Below are 26,853 nucleotides of genomic sequence, written 5' to 3' on the forward strand. Positions count from 1 at the left end.
ATTTAAAGCAATGCCTTTGCGATCAACGTGTTTTTGGCTGGATAATTTGTGAAATCTGGCAACTCTGCAATGTTTGCTTCTTTAAATGTAGCAAACCTCGTAAACCTCACAAGGTTTGTACATTTGTACAATTACCTAGTGATGGTAGCTACTATCTAGGCTATGACTTTTAATAAGGTCTGTGCATTTGTCAATTGATAGTTATAATGTTTTCTCAGTGGGCGTCTTTAAATGTCGCAAACTCCGAATTCCTCGCAAAGCTTGAGAAGGTTTTTGCATTTGAAAGCCTATCGCAATAGGTTTTCATAGTCTCCCTAAAGAAGATAGATTTAGACTAGCAGCAAGTTATGATAAGGTTGTCTGTAGTCTAGGCCTATCTATTTAATGCAAACTATGAACAGTTGAAAACCTCATCGGCCATCAATTATTGTAGAAACCTTTCTCAAGATTTGCGAGGTTTGCTACATTTAAAGAAGCAAACCTTGTAGAGTTGCCAGATTCCACAAAATTACCCAGCCAAAAACACGTTTCAAACCAATTTTTTTTGCAAGTAGCCCAAAAAGGAGCCAAAGCATATAGGCATTTTAAACACACTTCAAATGACCAAAACTTTTGGAAAAACCGGTTTCGTTTACAAAATATTCCTTACATTCTAAACACACACAAAAACTTGTCATTGAGAATTTCTTCGTTTTGTGTCACACGGCGTAGCCCAGGAACTACAGTCACCTGCAAAACTTAAGTTTTATTTATCGTCTGCAGCCCGGTTTTTAGAGAACCACTGATTAGTGAACTCACCCAACCATGGTCTATCTAATGCAATGGTTCCCAACCTGAGGTTTGCGGACCCCTTGGGGGTCCGTGAGAAAGCATTTGGGGGTCCGTGATTACCGTGATGAATTTTGGGAAAAAAAGAAAGAAAAGCGATCTTTTTACTTTCATTTATCTGTTTAAATGCAAATGTGTCAAGTACACCGTACTTTTAAAGCGCTCTGTCAAGAAGTAGGGTCAGATTACAAAGTACTTTTGTATCATTTTGAGGTAGGCCACGTTGGTTACCGTATCTAGAGAAGTTTTAAAACGACTGCAGCAGCTAAAAAATGAGGTATCAACTCTTTTGAAAGCAACAAGAAGTCCCCTCTCAAAATTGTTTGAGAGTAAAATTGTTCTATACGGCATGGCCTACTTAGCCGATATTTTCGGTCATATTAACAATGTTAATCGTGGCATTCAAGGACCAGTTGTGACAATAATTGATGCAGCTGAAAAACTGAAGGCGTTTTTAGCCAAGTTGAAAACGCAGATTGGAAGCAGGTAATTACGCTAACTTTCCAATGTTAGAAGATCTTATCTTGATGGATGAAACTCAAAGAGAATGTACTCTTTTGATCTCAGTGAGAGAAAAATTTTGCGCACACTTGAAACCCTGCAAATCTCATTTCAACGTTATTTTAATTTAGAACACCTGCCGAACGAAGTTGAAACATGGATTCGAAATCCTTTCTTTTTGACTTGAACAACATTAGCGATGACGATCTCAGTAAAAATGACCTAATTGATTTGAGATTAAAAGAGTTATTACGCATTGAATTTCATTCAAAAACTGTGGAAGAATTTTGGTGCTCACAACTGCAAACCTACCCATTCTTGGCAAAGCAAGCGATTATTGTTTTGTTACATGGAAGCTACACCGTTATGGTTAGCGAATCGCAACTGCTCGCTGTACTAGTGAGTGCTCAGCCTTGTGCTGATAGCCGGGAAGAACGCCCCTTTCTTCACAATTCTCAGCTCTTGTTACAATAAAAACTAAACATCGAAATCGCAACTGCTCGCTGTACTAGTGAGTGCTCAGCCTTGTGCTGATAGCCGGGAAGAACGCCCCTTTCTTTACAATTCTCAGCTCTTGTTACAATAAAATCTAAACATCGAAATCGCCTGGACGTTGAAGATGACATGCGTGTTGCATTGTCAAAAACTCAACCACAGTTCAGTCGTTTAGTTCAGGTAAGGCAACAACAACCCTCTCATTAAATTTGCTTACGTTGAAAAAGTTTCGGCATGGCACTTTGGGTCACCTTAATATTCAAATACTGCTGGCATTTCTTGAACAATTCAATCATTTTCTTATTTGAGCAACTGTTTAACCTGATATTTGCCGCAGGAGTCATAGCGGCAATACAATATGACACAGTACAGTAGTTGAGGCAAAATTTAGGTGGGGGTCCGCAGAATTAATAATTTGTCTAAAGGGGTCCGTGACAACCAAAAGGTTGGGAACCACTGATCTAAGGGATTAAGTACTGATTCCCGAATGTCTGACTACCAAATATTGCGTTAATATTACCTTTCAAGTTTCAACATCTCACAAATGTTGATCACAAGGCATTGCTTTAAATGTATTTATATCAAAACTAACCATATGATAACCAACAAAGCAGAGATTTTGATATCTTTTTACTGATAAAAATAAGACATCAACACTAAACAAATAACATAATCAAAAGGGTTTTAAAAAACATGCACCCGATAAATAAAACGCCAAAAAATCAAAAAAAATACCATCTGGCAACCTTGTGGTTTGCGAGGTTTGCTAGGTTTGTTACATTTAAAGACAGCCCTATATATGTACAGTAGTGTACAATTTGTGCAAATTTCTACCAGAATTCTTCATAATTTCACACTGTGGTACTGCAAGCTATCGTAGTACAAAGTTGAATATAACTCAGTATTTGTTAGCCTACGTTTCAATATGATGTCTGTTAAACGTGGTCATCCAGCATCTGGTGCTATCAATAAATTTCGCAGAAATGCCCAAGACTCATCACAGCGACAAAGTGGCATTCCGAGGTATATGTATTTTATGGGCAGTGGCTATTTGACCGGCTCCGGTCTTTGAATCTAAAACACTATTTGACCGGTCATGACGTCATTATACGTACACTTTTTTCTTTCAAAGCAAAATACGAGAAGAGAAGAAAAAAGTCCCTATGTATATATAAGTTCTAAATTCGACAATCATATTGAACTCGGTCAGTGGCGCATACGATAGTTCTCGGGCTGGTGTTCCTGAGGGAATGAGTTCGATACGGGTGCAACCTTGTTCATACCTTGAACTATTTGTACAGTCAGTTCGTACCCTGAAAAGATCAAGAGAAAAAATTAAAAAAAGCTGAAGTCGCTGATCGCAGATTAATAGCACAAAGCCGAAGTCGCTAATCGCAGTTTCCCCAAACAATTGGAAACAAACTCGAGGGTTAGGGTTAGCGGAAACTGCAGTTAGCGGAAACTGCAAAACTGCGGAAAAATGTTTGCGGAAACTGCGATCAGCGAGGGTTAGAGCATAGAATACTCTATGGTTAGAATTAGGGTAAGTGTAAACGGAAACTGCGGAAAATTTTGTGGAAACTGCGATCAGCGAGGGTTAGGGTTAGAGCATAGATTACTCTATGGTTAGGGTTAGCAGAAACTGCGGAAAAATGTTTGCAGAAACTGCGATCAGCGGACTGCGGCTTTGAGCTATTTTTTTCTCAATCTTTTCAGGGGAAAAATTTTAAAATGATTGCGGAAACTGCAATCAGCGACTTCGGCTTTTTTTAATTTTTTCTCTCGATCTTTTCAAGGTACGAACTGACGGTCTGAACTGTTCATGGTACGAACTAGGTTGCATCCGTTCGATACTACCCCCCGGAAGCGTTCATTTTTTTAAAACTAAATTTTGACCTGAAGTGACTCAATCGTTAGGCTGCTGCATTTTTGTGGTCAATTTTTAATTTCAGTAGGCTAGCCTACAGCCCAATTTTTTATGTCTTTTCAAAATGAGTAATAAAGTTAGAGTGTTTTTAATTTGTTGGAATTTGAGAATTTCTCTGGGTAATTTTCCGTTCGTCGTAAGAGAATGTGACTGTGTTTGCCGAACGGAGCGACGCATTACAGTTTTGCTCTCAACAAGTTAGTTAGGTGGCTGTAAAAAGTTAGCCTATATGTTACTTTAAAAAAAATGGTTTCATCAATGTTAAGTTTACTTTTAGGCAGTGTTTTTTAGGATGCAACCTAGTTTGTACCCTGAACAGTTCCTACCCTGAAAAGATCGAGAGAAAAAATTAAAAAAAGCGGAAGTCGCTGATTGCAGTTTCCGCAAACAAACAAAAACTCTTAGGATCATTACCGGAAATTTTACAATGTTTGCGGAAACTCCGATCAACCTAACCCTTTTAAAATGTTTGTGGAAACTGTGATCACCGACTTCGGCAAACTCTTGAGATCATTACCGGTACTGCAAATTTTAAAATGTTTGGGGAAACTGCGGAAAAACGGTTCTATTTTTTTCTCTTGATTTTTTCAGTTTGTTTGTTGCGGAAACTCCGATCAGCGACTTCGGTTTTTTTAAATTTTTTTCTCTTGATCGTTTCCTAACCCTAACCCCTTTTAAAATGTTTGTGGAAACTGCGATCAGCGACTTCGGCAAACTCTTAGTATCATTACCAAAAATTTTAAAATGTTTGCGGAAAAATGGAAACTGCAATCAGCGACTTCGGCTTTGTTCTATTTTTTTCTCTCGACCTTTTCAGTTTGTTTGTTTGCGGAAACTTCAATCAGCGACTTCGGCTACTTTTAATTTTTTTTTCTCGATCTTTTTTCAACTCTAAACCCCAACCCTTTTAAAATGTTAGCTGAAACTGCGATCAGCGACTTCGGCAAACTCTTTGGTCATTACCGGAAATTTTAAAATGTTTGCGGAAAAACGGAAACTCCGATCAGCGACTTCGGCTTTGTTCTATTTTTTCTCTCGATCTTTTCAGGGGGAAAATTTTAAAATGTTTGCGGAAACTGCAATCAGCGACTTCGGCTTTTTTTAATTTTTTCTCACGATCTTTTCAGGGTACGAACTGAGGGTACGAACTGTTCAGGGTACGAACTAGGTTGCACCCTGTTTTTTAGCAGGCAGTTTGGGTTGATTTGAAGTACGATAAAATGCTTCTGGGTAGTATCTAGCTCATACCCTTGGGGATACCAGCCCGAGAAACATCGTACGCGCGGCTGATTCAGTTGAATAAAACTATTCAAATTTTAACTTGTTGAGAGCAAAAATGTAATGCATTGTTCCGTTCGAAAAACATGGTCACATCCTCTTATGACGACCGAAAATTACCCAGAGAAATTCTCAAATTCCAACAAATTAAAAAAACTCTAACTTTATTACTCATATTTGAAAAGACATAAAAAATTGGGCTGTAGGCTAGCTTACTGAAATTAAAAATTGACCACAAAAATCAGACAAAAATGCAGCAGCCTAACGATTAAGTCACTTCGGCTCAAAAATTAGTTTAAAAAAAAAAACGCTTCCAGGTAGTATCGAACTCATTCCCTCGGGAATGCCAGCCCGAGAAATACCGTACATGCCACTGATCCAGTTGAATAAAATTGTTGAGTTTAGAAGTTATATAGGCACTTTTTTCATTTTTTCTCTTCTTGTTGTTTGCTTTGAAAGAGAAGGTGAAAGAAAAAATATGTTACGTCATGCCGGTCAAATAGTGTTTTAGATTAAAAGACCGGAGCCGGTCAAATAGCCACTGCCTTATTTTTTTGCATCAAAATCCCAAAAAACCTTATGTAATGTTAATTAAAACCATCAGTTTTAAAAGTGGATTCCTCTTAAAGGAATGTATCAATTGAATAAATGTATCAGGATTTGTTTTCAATTGTATAGGCTAATTTATTCATTTAATCGTGTATAACTGTATATAATTGTCTCTGGTCAGTTTTTTGAAGCAAAGAAAGTGAGACACATGACAATCATGAAATGAAAAGAATTGTTCTTTTTTTTGACATTTGTGACATCACAGAATTTGGTAAAAATAAAAAGAAGTGCGCTTGCTGCAGTTCACAAAAAAGTTATTTGCTTGTACATGCTCTGAGACAATCGCTGACAATGCTTTCTGTTGCGTGACACAGCACTGATAAACTCTTCTTTGGGAAGTTTAACAAGAATTTAAAACAGTTGTTGCAAATAGGTAATATGACTTACCAATTTTGTTTGTAGCATATATTATGTGTATTGTATAATATATATATGATACCAATTATATATATAAGAATACAAAGTTCATTTAGTTATTATATTGCTTTTTAGGCCCCGACCAACTCAAAATTCTGGGATGAGAACAATGGTTGGTAACACTGGAATAACCAAAGCAAAGGGTCGACAATCATATGGCGATAGTTATAAAACACAAACAAGTAAGGCTGATAGAAATCATGCTTCTATGCCCTTTCAAATCTCGAGATGGCATTCTGTTATGATTTGGTTCCTAATTCTAACACCAGTTTCTTAGTGAATGTGAATTAGCTGATCACTTGCTTCAAACCAGTGTGCCAACATTTGAAGTGTTTTATTATTATCAGCGGCAGTGGCCGAGTGGTTAGCGCGTTGGGCTCGCGCCCGCACTAGACCTCCCCAATCCCCGGACTTTCTTTTGTTTTCATCTATATTGTGACTTTTCTGCATGGGTTTTCAATGCTGATTTCAAAAATATGCATAAAATTTTTTTTTGATCAACATCTGGGAAGTTATTCGCTGTTGCTTAGCAACAACTTTTCATAAAAATTACAAAAATCCCCTTTAAAACCCCTTTACTTTTAACCTAGTATGCATATTATTTAGATTATCTAGATTATCTGATATCTAGATTATCTGAAAACATTTCTTCTGCTGAAGAATTTGAAAAAAAAATTATTAAAATTGGACAATCGGTACCAGAGTTATGACCGTTTAAGTACCCAGATTACGCAGTCACGCATGACTGATTTTTGTTAATTTATTGCCAAATGATACTAGAAAAATGGTGAAAGTTGCTGTCAAGGGGTTTTTGGGGGTAAGGAGTTCAAAAAATATATTAAAAAGTGTCTCAGAGCAACAGAAAAAAAGTTATTAAAAATTGATACGAACAGTCATGCATGAATGATTTTGTCGCAGTCGCTTCATTCCTGCAATGAGATGTATTCCTTGGGCACCACAAACGTTAAATGCCTCGAGTCATATACAATATAACGTGGAACCGATCATCTCAAGGTAGCTAACAACTGGGTACCCATTGCACTTGATGTTAGAATACACGCTTCATTGCTCGAAAAGAGCTCTGATCAAGTGCAAGAGGGTCACGGTCTGCCACAATTTCAATAGCATCTCTCACCCAGCACAATGTAGTCCATGTATCTAAATCAAGTGGCAAAAATGGATTAAGTCAGCTGAACTTAACGATAACCTTCTGTAATGCATTTCAAGTTTCACTATTGATCAGTTAGCATTTTCTACATGTATTTTGTATGATTATTGATTATATAACGTATTGTAACGTATTGGAAGATCTGAGAGGGAAATTTGAGAAGTGGAAGGAGTCGTTTGAATGTAAAGGTATGCGTGTGAACATCAAAAAGACAAAGGTCGTAATAAGCGGAACGGAAGGGGAAATCACAATGAGCAAAATTGACCCATGTGGCGTCTGCGGAAGAAGAGTGATGGCAAATTCTGTTACATGTACGAAATGCAAGAAATGGGTGCATGGAAGATGTGCAAAGATGAAGAGAGTGACATGCAGATCTGGAGATGGTTTTGAATGTGAAAGATGCAAGAAGATTGAGGAAGGAATGATTGGTCCTGTTGAAAAGCTGAATGATGAAGTTGAATCAGTAAATGCCTTTTGCTATCTAGGAGATAGATTGAATGCCAGTGGTGGTTGTGAAGCGGCAGTGACTGCAAGAGGAAGGTTTGGTTGGGTGAAATTCAGAGAGTGTCGAGAGTTGTTATGTGGTAGAAGATTTCCGTTGAAAATGAGAGGAAGAATTTATACTAGTTGTGTGAGATCTGCAATGCTGTACGGAAGTGAGACATGGTGCTTACGGGAAAACGAATTGGCGATTTTAAGAAGAACTGAGAGAGCGATGGTGAGAGCAATGTGTGGTGTAAAGCTGATGGACAAAAGGAATACCGAAGAACTTATGAGCTTGCTTGGGTTGAATGAGAGTGTTGATAAGTTGGCAAAAGCGAATGGAGTGAGGTGGTATGGGCATGTTTTGAGAAGGGATGAAGATGATGTTTTGAGAAGAGCGCTGGAGTTGCGAGTGGAGGGTCGGAGAAAACAAGGAAGACCAAAGAAAACATGGAAAAAGCAAGTTGAGGAAGAAAGCAGCAAGGTGGGCTTGACAAGAGAGGACGCGTTAGACAGATCGATGTGGAGGCAGGGTGTGAAGACGATTGCGGCACTTGGAGGTGAATCCGGCCACCCTCGGTAACGGGGACATCACCGGATAAAAACTGGACTACTACTACTACTACTACATTGTATACACTTCTACTGTCTAACATTCCGTGTGTATTCATGTATCCATCATGGAGCTGAGGAAGAGTAAAATGAACAATGGTTGTTTGCTTGGTAATTTGCAGCCTTTAAAACATTTTAAGGAAGGACAATTTAGACCAACTACTGGAGATGTTCTTCAGAAATACATATTATCATCTTCAATTAAATCCTTGTAACCACCAGAGTGGGAAGCTCGCAGCTTGGGATACACTGTCTAGCAAAAGTATGGCAGCCTGCTTGCATTCCACTGATGACAAAACAAAATATCCAAAACAAAATTATTTGTTTGGTTGATGAATACAAGAAATACAAACATAATCATACAAAATACACGTAGAAAATGCTAACTGATCAATAGTGAAACTTGAAATGCATTACAAAAGGTTATCGTTAAGTTCAGCTGACTTAATCCATTTTTGCCACATGATTTAGAGACATAGGCTACATTATGCTGGGTGAGAGATGCTATTGAAATTGTGGCGAACCGTGACCCTCTTGCACTTGATCAGAGCTCTTTCCGAGCAATGAAGCGTGTATTCTAACATCAAGTGCAATCTGGGTTTTTTTTTTCGCTGACACTTTTCGGTCATTTGTCCGAAATGACTTGAAAAAATTCGGTCATTTTTTATTTATTTCGGTCATTTTTTCTGAGGAAAATATTTCCTTTCAAGTAGCTGATACAAACCAAAATTTGCACTTCCTGACTAGCTACAACATAGGCGCCAACTTTTTATGCTGTATTGATACATAAAACAACAGATGAACTAGCGATCGGCAGCAGGACAACATTTTTTGAATGCAAACCGCAACAGCTTTGCGATAAATAATCACTAGAACGAGTAGGATGCTACAATTCCACACCAGACAAAATCTGTCATTTTTACATTGATTTAACGTCTGCAGACGTTGAATCAATGTAAAAATGACTGATTTTGCTGCCTGCAACATAGCAAAATCTACCATTTTGTGTCGATTCAATGTCATCAGATGTTGAATGCACCCAAAAACAACATAATTTGCTACGTAGACGGAGCATGCGTTTAGCTTTATGCGCTTGCAAACAGACTCGATGTTGCTTTCGAAAGTCGAAACCTCTGCAGTGAATTGTCGCGGCAGTGAACCGCTCGCTGTGAAAATGAACTTGAAGTCTCGGCACGACGTAACCACCAACCAACGCAACAAGGGCTGGTACAAACCGCATTGCGCACATGCGGAATAATCAACGCAACAACGGACTCGCGCAAACTGCATGGCGCATACACGACCGTTGCCATAGAAACCTGATAAAAGGCGGGAATATGCGCATATTTTGTTTCATCTGCAACACGAAAACAGGTCAGTCATAAGTTGCGATATTGTAGTGAAAAGGGAGCTATAATCAAACGTCTCTCCGTAACTATTTTTCAAGGGCTGTTTACGGATGTCAGCAACTTCTAAATTGATTCAAGGTGACGTGCTGTTGAATTGATGTAAACGTGAATGATTTTACTTTCAACAGGTACATTTTCAAGCGTATAATCAAGTTAGTATTTGCATTCCATTTTCAAGACATTGTTATTCCATTTACAGCATACCTTTTACTTTTTAGTAAACCTTTTCGTCTCTTGTTTCATGGTAATAAATCTAATTCGTTGCTAAACTTTATGTTGTGCTTAGCTTAAAGAGTCGCAGTCCATCAACCGCTAGTTTACGCAGACGCATGGCATGTGTTTGCTTAACCGAAGTGGTCGAGTTTTGTTTATAATAATTAACGGTAGGTCGAACGTAGCGATAACTCCGAGTGTGGCAATAAAAGCACTCCTAGTGTGACGACATAATTATGTCATCCATCTGCGTGACATTTTGCTGAATTTACGTTGCTGCTGATGAAACACGCTTTCGCCCCCACGGCCAAAAAAATAGTTAGGCGTCTATGAGCTACAACAAGTTTCGCTGAAAAACGTTGTCGTGTTTTATCTGAGAAAAATTTCTTCAACGTTCATCAGCGAAACTCAACCGTGCAACACCCGAATTGACTATATATTTTTCGGACATTTTGACCGAATTGACTATATTTTTTTCGGACATTTTGCTAAAAAATCGGTCAATGACCGATAAATGACCGAAAAAAAAAACCCAGAGTGCAATGGGTACCCAGATGTTAGCTACATTAAGATGATCGGTTCCACGTTACATTGTATATGACTCCAGGCATTTAACATTTGTGGTGCCCAAGGAATACATCTCGTTGCAGGAATGAAGCAACTGCGACAAAATCATTCATGCATGACTGTTCGTATCAATTTTTAATAACTTTTTTTCTGTTGCTCTGAGACACATTTTAATATATTTTTTGAACTCCTTACCCCCAAAAACCCCTTGACAGCAACTTTCACCATTTTTCTAGTATCATTTGGCAATAAATTAACAAAAATCAGTCATGCGTGACTGCGCAATCTGGGTACTTAAACGGTCATAACTCTGGTACCGATTGTCCAATTTTAATAATTTTTTTTTCAAATTCTTTAGCAGAAGAAATGCTTTCATATAATCTAGATATCAGCATACTAGATTAAAAGTAAAGGGGTTTTAAAGGGGATTTTTGTAATTTTTATGAAAAGTTGTTGCTAAGCAACAGCGAATAACTTCCCAGATGTTGATCAAAAAAAAATTTTATGCAAATTTTTGAAATCAGCATTGAAAACCCATGCAGAAAAGTCACAATATAGATGAAAACAAAAAAAAGTCCGGGGATTGGAGAGGTCTAGCCCGCACTTGCTGTTGTTTCTCTGGGCAGGAAACTTTACGATAATTGCCTCTACCCAGTGATTGATTTCGAGTAATGGGTAGTACCAAATTAAAGTCATAAGTAGAGTAGACAACCGGAAACAGACATTGTCGTCGGCTGCAGCGTGGGTCAGGTATACGTTGGAAGGCGTACACCGATGCATAGCGCTCAAGTCCGCTTTCCCGCAATGCAGGATAAAGATAATAAAACAAACAAAAAATAAAACAATTCAGTTGATAGACAGAGAGTTGTTAATAGAAATTATATTATCTAAAGTGCTTGATGAACGGCGAACGCTTGTTCTGGCAAGTTGTTCCAAAGGAAAACACAGAAAAATATCAACTAGTATCAAGTTATGTTATCTGTATTCAGCAAACAAAACATTTAATTAAGTAGGCCTAGGCATCATACTTTTGGAAACAGCTTTGATTTAAATCACATTACTGTGATATTTAAAAAGCATTTGAACAGCTGCAATTTCTTGAGAAGGGCATTCTTACAAATTTCTAAACCTTATTGCTTTTAAGTATATATAATATTTGTTTTTTTAGAACTGAAGTGTTTTCACTCTGTTTGTTGCAATGGTATGATATTTTACTTGCAGGTGGTGCCCACAAAAATTCATGTCATCCTCGTCAAAGCAATATTGCTAAAGTAAGTAAATCTTACATTTATGGTTCTAAAGTGAATTGCAATTGCTTGCTGTTCCAGTAAGTACTCAGCCTTGTTCTGATAGCAAGGAAGAAAGCTCCTTTCTATACAATAGTTGTTGTTAAATAAAGTTAGTTGTATTGAATTACATCTATTTCCTTCTATTCTTGCTTTAGAACTTATTTTGTTCTAATCCCTGTTTGTAGTGTTTGTGAGATGACTGAAAAAGTTGTCCCTTATCGCATATATGGTTGAGGTAAAACCAAACCGGTCTATGTCCACTTTTAGTTTTTTTTGTTTTATTGCAGTTTCACGGTTTTTGAACATAGCTCTTTCCAGCACTCCGGGTTTCAGCCTTGTATGTAATCAAATTCAAGGTAAAGCTATGGACATACTCCCAAATACCTCACATACTTTGAAAGCAAAACTGGGCTATTTACAACTGTGGACATAGCCCTTTTCTAGCTTGATAGTATATAAATAGGTCTATGTCCATTGTCCAATGCTACCATAAATTATGGACATAACCCCCTTATTATGGAATCGTGCCAAGGATCTATGTCCAATTTTCCATTCAGGTCATGATGCAAATTAAAAAAAAATGCAAAAGATTTAGTCCTTTCTATAGAATTATAACCTATTTGAATTGCCAAACAACATTCATGTGAAAATAACTTGTGCAGTGCACCTGAATTAATATACTGTAGTATAGAGATGTACCGATATATCGGTATCGGTGATATATCGGTATCGGTATCGCCCATATATCGGTATCGGTGATATCGGCCATTTTTTGAGTATCGGTATCGGCATCGGTATCGGCAAAATTTGGCCGATACTGTGGCCGATACTAAACATGTAATAAAAAGGCGTTTGCTGCGAATTTTCTGCAGAAGCAAAGATATAGATTTTTTAAAGTAGTAACTAACGTCACATTGATGTAGAAAAATAAAAACCTGTTCAAATTTTTGATACCTCACACTCCCATGACTTCATGCGCACACCTTTTGGCATTGTTTGCTTACAGTGATTCTTTCACTCAAACAAAACGTTTTGTTTTCTGAAGTTTCAGAAGTTTTGCGTTGTTCGATTCTTAAGTTGTGAAGGAGACTCAATTTCTCCAATATTTATCATTTGTGTTTCTTTTTTACTCTCAACAGAGGATAAAACCAGGCCAGGACTGCCCAGGTGGCGGAAATGTGTATAATTTTGCATCGTTTTTGCGTTGCTGGACGTTTGGGGGACCCGTGTAACTTGGTTCTTTTTGGTGGGCTGGTTCTGTCGGTTTGTGATTTGGTTTCCGCATTTAGTTATGGTGGACTCGCCAAGCTTGGGCAATGTCGTGGCGGAGTGGGTGGGAGCGGTGAGACTGCGGGTCCTCCCTGGGCTGGTCAATAAGTGGTCTTGTTGCACCTGGGATGGCGGCCTCGTTGTGGGGGGAGCGTTCTTCTCGGCTGTCGGCACTGTGCTGGGCACTCACTGGTGTAGCGGGCTATTGCAATTCGCTGGCCATAGCGGTGTGGCTTCCACGCTAGCCATTTAGACCATCCAATCAACTATATGTTTCTCGGCAGCCGTTTTGCAGCAAGAATTGACATCGACAAGAATTGAAATGGCTAGTGTGGAAGCTGCACCGTTGTGGTTGGCGGGTCGCAGCTGCTCGCTGTGCTGGTGGGTGCTCGGCCTTGTGCTGGTGGCCGGGAGGGGCGCTCCTTTCTTCGCGGTGGGGTTGTCGTCTTGGGCGCGGCAGGACCGTTTTGATTGGTTTGGTGAGGATTCGTGGTCCCATTGCTTTCGTGTTGGGCCTGCTAGTTCTGCCGTGGAATTGTTTGGGCTTGGTGGGTATGTTGCAGCGAGGGGTGGAAGTTGGGTCGCGGACTGGTGGAGCCGGCTTGCTGGGGGCAGCCAGGTTGCATAGTTTTTTTGGACGTTTAGCAGCGTGGGGGCGATGCGAGATTGTGCATTTTTGCTGCCTGGGTGGTCTTGGCCTGGCAAAAGCTTTTCAACCAAACGACAAGCGCCCTTAGGTTGCATATTACTTGTCGAATAGTTTTTGTACGACTACACAAATCACTTGGTTTACATTTTACATCTTATTATCAATTATTATGATAGCCTATTTGGAGAGTTTGCGCAAACGCTTTATTTAATTTTTCAGAAACCCCAATTATGATGTAATGTTTCTTCCCTTATACCCTAGTCATAGGCGCCGGGTTTTGAAAATTGCCGGGGGGGCAAACTTTCTAGCCGACTGATTGCTTACATTCAAAATGCTGATGTTTGTTTGTCAACATTGATGTTTGTTTGCGTCTATCTGCCATTGTATATCGCCGGAATGGCCCGTTTCGGTGAGTCCGATCCCTTAACGGGGGATTTTTTCAATTTTTTTTTTTAATTATCGGGTACCGTAGCCTAATTATCATTGCCGTTTTAGGGTTAGGGGTTAGGAGTTAGGGTTAGAGGTTAGGAACTCACCGAATCGGACTCACCGAATAGTAGCAGACCCGTATATCGCCAAGCTTTATAATGTAGGCTCAGGTCTCGAAATTCACGGCGGACATCGGACATGTCCGCCGTCACAGCATGTGATGTCCGCTAGGGTGCACCATCTCCCCCTTATTTTGGAAATTGAATTTGTTCCATTGATAAATGGTGTCCATTTAAGGTAAAATGACACCAAAAAAATTTTGGTGGTCAGGGGACCCTCCCTACCACCACCTCCTGACCCCCCTAAATCTGCTTTTCAAAAATCGCCATAACTCAAAAACCAAACAAGATAGACGTATGTTGTTTGGTACCAAATTTGCTGTACCTACTTGATTTAATTCAAATCTGCAGAAAAAAACTACATTTAAAAAGTCTCACGAATTAGTTTCTTAGGAGGCTACCAGCACAGATGTGTAAATAATTGTAGTGTACAAGAAAACTCACATGCAACAAGCAGTTGATAACTCGTGCTATTTACTTTGAGGTTTGTGCTAATTTACAGCAGACACAGTGACCATAATTACTTGAAACAGCATGAAGACTTTTTCAACAAAACTTTCATTATTACAACAGCTGATGCATTAACCAAGCCATTTCCATTTGATGCTGATAGAAATTTCTTGATTTCGATGTTTGGGGATCATTCAGCAACTATTGGAAGTTATGACCGATCAAATTTTGTAAAAAGTAAGCGAAAACAGCACAAAAAGACTAACTAAATCAAAGAAGGAATGCTGCAGTTAATGCACTGAGAAGTCAGTTTGAAAAGGTGCCTTCAGACATTTTTTCCTGGTCATCATAAACGTCTGACAGTGCAACATCAGGGGATGATAATGTGCAAAGCTGTAGCACAGAATCAGATGCACACAGGAGAACATTGAAAACTGGTGCACTTCTGGATGTGCCTTATAATATCCTGGTCCTGGCAAGAAATTCAGTTGTTGAAGTTATGGCGAGATGCGGGATTTCACCAGCAGCTGGATCAGCTTTTCTACAAAGCTTCATGAATGGAATGCACATACTCAGGAACAGAAGAGCTCACTGATTCACAGTTGTTATCAAAATTTGCATTGTCATACAAGGCATGTGATTGATACAAAAGAATTATAGCATGTCGGAAATCATCAAAGAAGACTGGACACCACTGTTGTTGTATAACATACATTGGGATTCCAAGCTGCTTCCACTATTTCAAGACAAGTATAAGAAGGATGAAATAATGCCAGTTTTGATATCAACAGATCTTGAGACCAAACGGCTTGGTGTGCCAACGTTTAGCCCCGACGATGAGCAGTCAGTTGGGAGTATTGTTGGGGACTTCACTTCTGACTTACTAAGTGACCGGAACTGTTCTTTAGATGGGGCTGTAAGTATGGTTTTCGATACCACATCTACAAACACTGGTCTGTGATCAGGAGGCTGTGTGGAGCTGCAAAACAGATTAGACAAGCCACTGCTATGGTGTGCCTGCAGAAAGCACATTGGAGAGCTGATTGTTGGCAGTGTGTTTGACGTATTGTGAATCAAAACCTCCAGGTCTCCAGAAATTACAATGCTTAAAAACTTTCAAACTTACTTTAGTCAATTAGTCATGTGTCTCAAGAACAGTTTGTGCCTTCCTCCTTGCTTAAATGAACCTGACTGCATTTCACCTGACGGAATAAATTTTCTAAATGTATTAAAAAAAGATGCCCACAGATCTTGCTACTCAGCTGCTTACAAAAAAAGATAACAATGACATACCTAGAGAAGACTACAACGAGCTCCAAATAGTCCCACCGAGTGCATTCATATCAACAGCTGATGCTCTCATAGAAGCCATGATGCACAGCTTAACTAAGCAAACACTCAAGTCTGTACTGAACTAAGCACTAGAAATAGGATACTTTATAGCAATTAGATAATAAGATACTTTATAGCAACTAGTTCTGTTAATGAAAAAACGTTATATTATACTGTATTGTTATAATACTTTCTAAATAACTAGTACTGGTATATATCTAAACATCACTGATTAACATGAAAATCTAACTGACTGGAATTTAACTTTATGTTAACAACATGGCTTACTGCTGGGAGAACAAAATACAAAGTCAAGAAATAATTCCAACTGAAATGTGGGAGGACTGAAATGATATCACTGCCCTATCACTTAGCTAATCACATCAATGGAAATTGCATTATGGAGAAATTATGTCAGTAATTATGGTCACTGTGTCTGCTGTAAATTAGTACAAACCTCAAAGTAAATAGCACAAGTTATCAACTGCTTGTTGCATGTGAGTTTTCTTGTACACTACAATTATTTACACATCTGTGCTGGTAGCCTCCTAAGAAACTAATTCGTGAGACTCTTTAAACGTAGTTTTTTTCTGCAGATTTGAATTAAATCAAGTAGGTACAGCAAATTTGGTACCAAACAACATATGTCTATCTTGTTTGGTTTTTGAGTTATGGCGATTTTTGAAAAGCCGATTTAGGGGGGTCAGGAGGTGGTGGTAGGGAGGGTCCCCTGACCACCAAAATTTTTTTGGTGTCATTTTACCTTAAATGGACACCATTTATCAATGGAACAAATTCAATTTCCAAAATAAGGGGGAGATGATGCACCCTAATGTCCGCGGGAAGTACCATCTAGATCGGTCATATTTGTCCGCCGAGAAATAACACAGGAACTAGTGATACAAATCGTCATTGCATGGCACGAACAATAGTTGCGATAATATATTTTCCAGCGCATTCTAGCGCGCATCTAGAAAATGTGAATACTGTATCCCTTAGCTTCTATTCAAGGAGGAAAACTTTCCATTTTTACATTGCTTCAACGGTTGATGACATTGAATCAGCGTAGCAAAGGTGAATTCTTCGCTAAGAATCGATAGGAGTACAGGTACTTCTACACTAATCACGCAAAATTTAGTTCAAGTTTTACATCACAATGTCTGGCTTTGATCTCCGAGTAATAATTATACGGCAAGGTTGGTTACTAAATTAGATTATACCAGCAGGCTATTACAGCAAGATGCAACAAAATTTGTTAAGTTTGGGTATTACAGTAAGAAAGAAAAGACCTAAGGAAAGTTCACTTTTGCTCACATGACACGCAAAAATAAACTTAAAGAAAAAAGCGTAGTGAAACTTTGCACAGCAGAAAATAGTAGCGTTGGTGTAGAAATTTTCCGACTCCTTCCCAGAGCATTGTGACGCATTAAGCCACACGACCTCGTTCGGTGGAAGTTAATCAGTTATGTGACGTATTGACCAGCTATACCGCGCTTTGACTCTTCAAGCGCAAGTCGTTGGTCTGATGAAAGCCTTTCAGAGTGACTTTACTGAATTTTTAAAAAGCCTTCTAAAACCGTAGTTATAGTTCTGAAATGGCGAAGAATTATTATTAAGATAAAGTGAATAAGCATGACGATCGACGGCTAAAACTGGTTTGTCCGCCAAGAAAGCTGCTCCGACCGGACACGTTTGTCCACCGTCAACAAAAACGAATTTCGAGGTCTGTAGGCTACTTCGAATTATATGCTGGTCACTTTGAACTTTAGCTCTTAATACGCATAGATACTAAACTGAGCAAACACCAAACCGCACCTCGTTATTGACACTCCCAAGAAAAAACAAAGCGGAAGAAATCAAGAAAAACGTTTTTCAATCATTGTCACTATGCATCAACGGCACCATGCTGGCGTTTATCAGTTACCGTACTTCTGTTTCTTTTGTTATCTTAGGAGCAGCGCTCTTGTTGCAACAAGTAGATCTTTTAATTGAGATCGATAAGCAATGAAGATCAAACTAACGCAAATCTGAACTTAGAAACATTTGATTTAGGATTTTTTTTAATAATTTGCGGGGGGGGGCAGCCACCCCGAGCTAAATTCACGGGGGGGCGCCGCCCCCCTGGAGTCGGCGCCTATGACCCTAGTCCTCAATTATGGTGGCCTTTCATTACTAAAACCTACTATTATGACACAAAAATGCGGTTGAGATTGGATTCTTGAATCTTTAATAAATTATACCATTTGAAAGCTTTTTTTAATAGTTTTATGCAAATAAGGTAAAACTTAGCGTTTGATATAATACCTTGCAAATACCAAAATTGCATCTTTTTGTAACACCAAAGTATCGGCCAAAATATCGGTATCAGTATCCGTATCGGCCTAAAAAAGTGATATCGGGATCGGTATCGGCCACAATATTGGTATCGGTACATCTCTACTGTAGTATGATAACTTGTGTATCATCAATCATCATGCCTTCGTGTTATTGTTAATCCTTCCTTTTCTGGTCAGGTGGTTAATCACCACTCTGGTTACCAGTCATGATACTGATATTCCTGTGCTCATGGTTCGCTTCTTGCTCAAGTCACACTTGTGGTGGAGTGACAGAAAACCTATTGCTACATTAAGATCTTAGCTAATACAAAGCGACATTTAATATAACTTGTCAAACAGTTCTTTCTTTGTCAATGGTGAAATGGTATTGAACTTGCATCCTCATAAGATCACTATACCACGCATTTACTGACAAGGTGCTAGCTAACAGAGATGAGCAAAAACCGGAGCTGGATTGGAGTCAGAGCATGGGGTCAGAGCCGGAGTTTGTGTATTTTTGGAAAAATTGGTTCTCCTTGATGTCATCCAACCATCGTCTCAGTTTTCCCCTTTTTCCTTTCATCTTTCCCTGTTCAAATACTTTTTCCAAGCTTTGCTTTGATATTAGGGTCTGCTACTATTCGGCGAGTCCGATTCGGCGAGTCCGATTCGACTAGTCCGATTCGGCGAGTTCCCTATTCGGCGAGAGCCCTTTTCGGCGAGTGCCCTATTCGGCGAGGTTTTGAAATTTTTGAAAGGAAATTATCGGGTACCGTAGCCTAGTTATCCCGACCAGCAAAAAATTGTTCCAAGAACACAGTTCATTTTTACATTGTAGTAACAGAATGAAAAAGCTAAACAAATGTGTGGCCTATCGTGTTAACGTCGCTAAACGTTGAAATCGTGTAGAAAAGGAAGCTTTTGCTGACTAGGATACTTTGAAACTGAGAAACATTCACAGAAGCCCTACGATTTGTTCCAAGAACCCATTTAGCATAACATTTCATTTGCACATTGATTCAACGTCTGAATACATTATCTTAAAAATGCAACGTATCGTAGGGCTTCTGTGAATGTTTCTCAGTTTCAACGTATCCTAGTCAGCAAAAGCACCCTTTTCTACACGATTTCAACGTTTAGCGACGTTAAAACGATAGGCCACACATTTGGTTAGCCTTTTCATTCTGTTACTACAATGACAACGACCTCAAAAACATCACAAACAATGCTCTTACCTGGCTCCGACACTGGCGTGACAAGCTATGAATGAACTACAATGTAAAAATGAACTGTTAGGCTAACTGGGTTCTTGGAACAAATTTTTGCTGGTCGGTATAACTAGGCTACGGTAGCCTACCCGATAATTTCCTTTCAATCTAAGCTGTAGGAGTGTAGGTCACACATTTGTTGATCCAAACTAATCATTTTAACCATAGGCGCCTAAGCCGTGGGGGCCAGGCCCCCACGCATATTTCCGCGTGGGAGCAACTTTTTATGCGGCATTGATATATAAAACATTAGATGAACTAGCGATCGGCAGCAGGAAAACATTTTTAAATACAAACCGCAATAGCTTCGCAGTAAATAATCACTAGAACGAGTAGCGATGCTACAATCCCACCCCAGACAAAAAAATCTGTCATTTTTACGTTGATTTAACGTCTGCAGACGTTGAATCAATGTAAAAATGACTGATTTTGCTGCCTGTGACATAGCAAAAATCTACCATTTTGCGTCGATTCAATGTCATCAGATGTTGAATGCACCCAAAAACAACATAATTTGCTACGTTGACGCAGCGTGCGTTTAACTTAATGCACTTGCAAACAGCCTCCTGTCGCTTTCGAAAGTCGAAACCTCTGCAGAGAATTGTCGCGGCAGTGAATCGGTTGCTGTGAACATGAACTTGAAGTCTCGGCCCGAGGTAACCACCAACCAACGTAACAAAGGCTGGTACAAACCGCACTGCCCACAGTCGCACAAGCGGCATAATCAACACAACAACGGACTCGCGCAAACTGCATGGCGCACACACGTCCGTTGCCATAGAAACCCGATCAAAGGCGGGGAATATGCGCATCTTTTGTTTGATCTGCAACACGAAAGCGGGCGTATTACAGCGAATTGAAACTTGAAAGCTGGTCAGCCATAAATTGCGATATTGTAGTGAAAAGGGAGCAATGTCAAGTCGAAAACTTAATCAAACGTCTCTCTGTAACTATTTGTCAAGGGCTGTTTACGGATGTCAGCAACTTTTAAATTTATTAAAGGTGACGTGCTGTTGAATTGATGTAAACATGAATGATTTTGCTTTCAACAGGTATATTTTCAAGCATATGATCAAGTTAGTATTTTCATTCCATTTACAGTATACCTTTTAGTAAACCTTTTCGTCTCTTGTTTCATGCTAATAAATATGTTGCTAAACTTAATGTTGCGCTTAGCTTAAAGAGTCGCAGTCCATCAACCGCTAGCCAACGCAGACCATGTGTTTTGGTCGAGCTTTGTTTGTAATAATTAACGGTAGGTCGAACGTAGCGATAACTCCGAGTGTGGCAATAAAAGCAATCCTAGTGTGACGACATAATTACGTCATCCATCTGCGTGACATTTCGCTGAATTTACGTTGCTGCTGATGAAACACGCTTTCGCCCCCACGGCCAAAAAAATAGTTAGGCGCCTATGATTTTAACTATTCAAAAGTACTAACTTATAGACATAAACATTATTTTTTTTGTAACATTTTCTTTGTTGTATTTTTCCTTCATATCTTAAATTTTTTTGAAGGTGATGCAACCTTGCCAAATTTCTTTCAACTCAATAACTTACTTCGGTCACAAGCACGTTTTAACGTTCGCGTTTTGTCGCTTCTACCTTTTTCTACACCTTTGCTATGTTGACGTGAATTGTCGCTTCTACCTTTGCTATGTTGACGTGTGTTGTTTTTCATATGATGGTCAGAAATAAAAACAACTGAACTGACATGACGAATTTTAATTTAATTAATAGTTCAAACATTTTCTGTTTATTCCTTTCTGCACGATTTTAACGTTTAGCGACGTTAAAACGATGTAAAAACGGCAATTGCAATTAGGCTACGGTACCCGATAATTTCCTTTTAAAAATTTCAAAAACTCGCCGAATAGGGCACTCGCCGAAAAGGGCTCTCGCCGAATAGGGAACTCGCCGAATCGGACTAGTCGAATCGGACTCGCCGAATCGGACTCGCCGAAACGGGCCATTCCGTTGATATTAAGCCAATTATAGAAGAAATCTTAGCTTGTTGGATTAATCTTATGATTAAAAACTAAAGATTAAAAATTAAGATTATGCTGATTTTTGTAACTTTTATATTTGCAGATAAATAGTTAAAGTGTATGAAAATATTATGTTGGCATTAACAGTATTGTTAATTGCGTGATGCGTTGAATTAAAGTCACTTCAAGAGTTTGAACTGAGGCATGGCAGTTTGACAGAAACAATGTTGAGGACACTGAAAGGTGGTCATATTCCTCCTTGGAGAGATGCAAGAGTTTATGGAATAGTGAAAGGAAAGTCTGGGGAAAAATGGATTGTGCAGTGGGACATTGATCATACTGAGACAAGCATATCAACAGATAAGTTGTTGCTAGATGACTCTTGTCACAACGATATGTCCAGTAATAGAGAAGATCCAGAAGAGTCTGATGTGAGTGTGTCGGATATGGATGTGAGTGTGTCGGATATGGATGTGAGTGATTTAGATGATCCCACCTATGCACCAGTAGTTCCAAAGAGTGTAGTTGAACCATTGCTAGCAGACAAAGAAATTGACAATAATCTTACCAAAGAAGTAGTTACTACAGGAAAACCAGACTCTGAAGATAAAGTTGAATTAACAGATGGAGAACAAGTGTATTTGTGTTTAGCGTAATAAAAAAAAAAAAATTTAAAGCAACTTATTCCCGAACTGAGACTGGTCAGACTGTGCATGGTAAAGAAATTGGCCAAGATGAAGCGAGATTTTTTATCATCAAAATTATAAAAGACTGCTTAGACTGGACATTATTTGATACAGATATCCATAGCCATGGATCTGCTATTCTGTGGAACATAAAACAGATCTTGACATTGAGCATTGCCAACTTCAGTAAATCAGGGACTGTTCAAAGCAAGACAACCCCAGTTGCTGCAGCAAAGAAAACGAAAGCGAAATCCAAGTAAATGGAAAAAAATTGTGAAGAAAGCGCAATTGCAGAGTGGTAAACGAAGATTTGGAAGCACTGTAGAAGATTGTGAAAAAGCACCACTTGGTAATATAAAGCCATGTTGCACTCATTGCAAGTTCAAGTGTGGTGAAAAGTTTTCAGAAGAGGCTAGGAAACTAGTTAATACACATTTTTGGCAACTTGGAGACACAAATCTTCAGAGATTGTTTATTACTAAATGTGTTCAAATAAAAAGAAAAAACAGATCAAGGTGGAGAGAAACATGTAGAACTGGAAAGCAAAGAGAAAGAGTGAATAGTAGGAGGTACACGATTATTCATCCTGAGAGCAAAGATTCAATAGTTGTGTGTCAGCCATTCTTTCTTAATATTTTAAACATCGCTAAGAAAAGGATAGACACAGCTTTATCAAAGTTGACAGAAAGTGGCACAGTGTTGCCAGATGGTCGAGGAAAAGAAGGAAGCCACAATGCAGTAGAAGAGGAGAGGGAAGCACCAGTGATAGCACATATTCAACAGTTTTTAACTGTCGAATCACGTTATGTAAGAAGAGATAGTAAATGGGAGTACCTACCAGAAGAGCTCACAGTTGCAGATATGCACAGGATGTACAAAGCATGGTGTACTGACTACTGAGAAAGGTTATGACAGGCAAGAGACATATGAATTTTACAAGAGAACATTTAATACCCGTTTTAACTTGAAGCTGCATAAACCAAAAAATGATAAATGTGATATGTGTTCAGCTTTCAGTAACACTCCAGAAGCTACCAGGACTGAAGAACAGATTGCAAACTATGAAGAGCATGTAAAAAAAAAGAAAGATCAAGAGAAGTTAAACATCTTTTAAAAGAAGTCGCGGAAAAATCTGAAAAGACAGTTGTAGCTGCATTTGATTTTGAAAAGACTCTCCTGTGCCCTTATGGCCCAACCTCTTCATTTTATTACTCAATGAGGCTTAGAAATTACAATTGCACAGTGACAAACATAAATTCTATGGAAACAATGTGTTTTCTCTGGAATGAGACTCAAGCTAAAAAAAGGTTCCTGCGAAGTTGCAACGGCTGTGTTCAATTACTTGGAACGATTGGACTAACAAGGCAAGGAAGTGGTACATCTCTTCTGTGACCGATGTTCAGGACAGAATAACAACAGGACTGTTGTGTTAATGTTGTTCTATGCCACTGCTGTTTTGAATATCAAAGAAATTACTCTGAATTTCCTTGTCACAAGTCACTCTCAGAATGAAAATGACAATACACATTCTGTGATAGAAACGGCAACAAGAAAGAAATCCATTTTCACAACTGACCAATGGCAGACTGCCATTGCAATGTCATTTAAAAAACATTCTCCAATAGTGGAGTTATGGGACTATACCAATGTGCACAACTTTAAGTCAGAAACAGCTTTTCCACATTTTTTTCCCATTTGGAGAAACACTGTGAAGATAGACGAAGGAAAAGATGCTGGAAAAAAATTGTATTGGTCAAAGCTTATGCAATTGAAATTTCAAAAACAAAATTCTGAAATGTTGTCATTCAAATACAGTTATTCAGATAAAAAGTTTCAAAAAGTTAGAATTTGTAATTTAAGGCAATCAACCAGAAAATCATCGGAACAAAACTTATACTTGCCACAATTGTACGAAGAGGAGCCAGGCATCTACAAAGACAAATACAAAGACCTTGAAAAGCTTTGTAATAAAAACCTTATTCCACCTCATTTCCACAATTTCTACAAATTGCTAACTGTAAAAAGAGCTGGAAGTACCAAATAAACTAAAGGCATCATAGTGAATCTCAGTAAACAGTTATTGTAGCTGTCGATAACATTGAGCCAACTACACAACGAGTCCACAAGGTCATTGCGCACCATAAAATCTTTGCTTTCTTTGCACATGAGCTAGCAAGCATGATAATATCTATTTTGTTGTTTTTATCGCTGACTGTTATACAACAGAAGTTGTATCCTGATGCACAACATAATTTAACTGCCAGTGTATCCTTTATGATCGCGCAAATAATTGTTTTACACTGCCTAGTGCTTAGTACACTTCTATTGTGGATTTGATTGATTGAATCTTTATCCTCGGACTGGGAAAGCTCCTTGCAGAGCTTAATCCAGGCAGTTTCGCATATAACAATAATAGAATGTCGATATGGGAGTGAGAACAAGATGTATCGATGCCAGTCACTTTGTGGCTAGCGATGCGACATTAGGGACAATTTTTCAATGGTAACTACATGATTTCTGCTGTAAATAAATTTTGTGCTAACTTCTTGTGTACAGTGTACGCATTTTATGTCAATGTTTATTGTTTAAAGATTTCATTTGAACCTGGAGTTTTGTTAAGAAATTAATCACAGAATTAACTAGAATAGGGATTCTTAACTGAGTTGCTTACTTCACTTAGAGATACGAGATGCGTAGTTAGGTGTGTGGATGCCGAATTATTACAGTCTGTTTATAGTGGTGTTGAAAGTTGTAACTTGGTTACTGGGATTTTAACCTATTGTACATTCTGAAATGAATTGTAAATGGTTATTGCTTTTTAGAAGGGAGTGCGAGAAATGGTTGGTTATTTTAAAATGACGCCAACATGGAAAGGGGTTAAGAAACTGCTCTAAAAACTGGCTAGGTTGATAATAGCAGTGTTATGTTTTGTTTGTAATCTCATTTTAAGTCGAACTTTGTTACTGTCTAAGATTAAGTGTGCTGGTTAATTAATGGTTTACTTTTAATACCACTCCGTAGTTAGTAGTTACTCACACTTTTGCAGAAGGGCTCCATTGAAAACTCCATTCCTGATCAAAGCAAAGGATCCAAAGTTATTTTCAAGGAAGTAATTCCAATTGGAATGAAAAACTACAAAATGGCATCCAGTGTTACAAGAAAGCCTTTGGGAAATTTGAGTAATTCCCCTGTAACAATTGGCTCTAATTCTGTCAAAGAAACCAAAGTACTTGACCATAGGAAAGCTGGTAAGACTTTAATGAACCATTTTTACATAACAAGTGACAACAATGCTCTATGGTCACTTAGTGTTGGGCGATATATCGAATTTTCGATACGATACGATATCTTTTCAATATCGATATTTATTTCAATATCGTTCGATATTTTAACTATTACAGCCCTAACTCGTAACTGCAAACCCCTACAAAAACGTTGCCTAGGCCAAACGGCAAAAGTTGAAATTGCCTCGTCAATTGCTATGAACGTTTATTACGAAAAAAATTGTACCAAAACATGTAAAACGAGAAGCGAAAAATATACTAGAGTAGTCTATCCCGACCGCACTGTTTGATTTGTTTTGTGATGTAATAATACCAAAAGTAGCGATAAAGCGAACAACACGATACGCACGCTGTTGCAGTAATTCTCATTGAATAACTCACGGGGAGGAAAAGTATGTTAATTTTGGGTTGATTCAACGTTAGAGTCAGCACAAATCGATTTAATTTTCCCGGCGGCTTATATTGGTTATATCGCGTAACAACAATGCCCAATAAGAAATTTACGTTTGTTTTACATTAATTCGACTTCGACATCTAGCGACGTTGAATTATCACAGAATAACGTTAATTGCTCAATCAAGTACCGGTAACAAATTAATAGCTCCCTGCGAGAAGATTGCCTCGATTTACGTATACACTAACATAATTTCGGCACAATTAGGATACTGCAAGCAACACAAAGTCTGTTTGATGAAGAACTAGATGTCAAAATCGGAATCATCAGATGTTGTACCGGAGGATGAGGTTGTCGTGTCATCACTGGAATCAGACACATCAAGAGGCTCATCGCTTGGCTGTAAATCTACACTGTCTTTGCCGTTCGCAATGAAGCGTCCACGTTTTGCCGCTTTCTTGCTTTGATACCCATCCACACGCCTTTTTCGCAGAGCTCCATCAGGGTGTTGACTGAGAAGCAAATCTATGGCTGTGGCATAACGACTGGGAGGAATGTCTAACCCTAACCTTACAAGCGCTCTTGTGGCCTCGGCATTTTTATTGCCGACGCTAATGCGCCATTCATGTATCTGCGTCGGCAATTGCCGACACTTATTTCGAAGACTGAGAAACTCTTTTCTTAATTAGAACAAAAATATCGAAAAGTATCGAAATATCGAGTATTTTTTCAAATATCGTATCGTTTTGTTTTTTTCAATATCGCCCAACACTATGGTCACTCCACTGACACAACATATTCATTAAATTAAATATATATCAAATAAAACTGAAGGCAGAAGTTTTTTGCAGTTGAGTTTTACCTTCTATAAGA

At 38.6% G+C, this 26,853-nt stretch overlaps 1 protein-coding gene across 1 annotated transcript in view; it reads left to right on the plus strand.

Annotated features, from left to right (window-relative positions):
* The first annotated feature begins 2,671 nt into the window (after positions 1-2,671).
* LOC145770339 (uncharacterized) overlaps positions 2,672-26,853 on the plus strand; it is a 38,191-nt gene continuing 14,009 nt past the window's right edge. Inside the window, exons 1-4 of the mRNA XM_082581947.1 lie at positions 2,672-2,847; positions 6,131-6,237; positions 11,729-11,778; positions 25,349-25,550. Of these exons, the coding sequence (XP_082438073.1) occupies positions 2,750-2,847; positions 6,131-6,237; positions 11,729-11,778; positions 25,349-25,550 (457 nt within the window). The 5' untranslated portion in view covers positions 2,672-2,749. The remainder of the gene's footprint in view (positions 2,848-6,130; positions 6,238-11,728; positions 11,779-25,348; positions 25,551-26,853) is intronic.

The sequence above is a fragment of the Aplidium turbinatum genome, chromosome 5, assembly GCF_918807975.1.
Source record: "Aplidium turbinatum chromosome 5, kaAplTurb1.1, whole genome shotgun sequence".
Taxonomy (NCBI): Eukaryota; Metazoa; Chordata; class Ascidiacea; order Aplousobranchia; family Polyclinidae; genus Aplidium; species Aplidium turbinatum.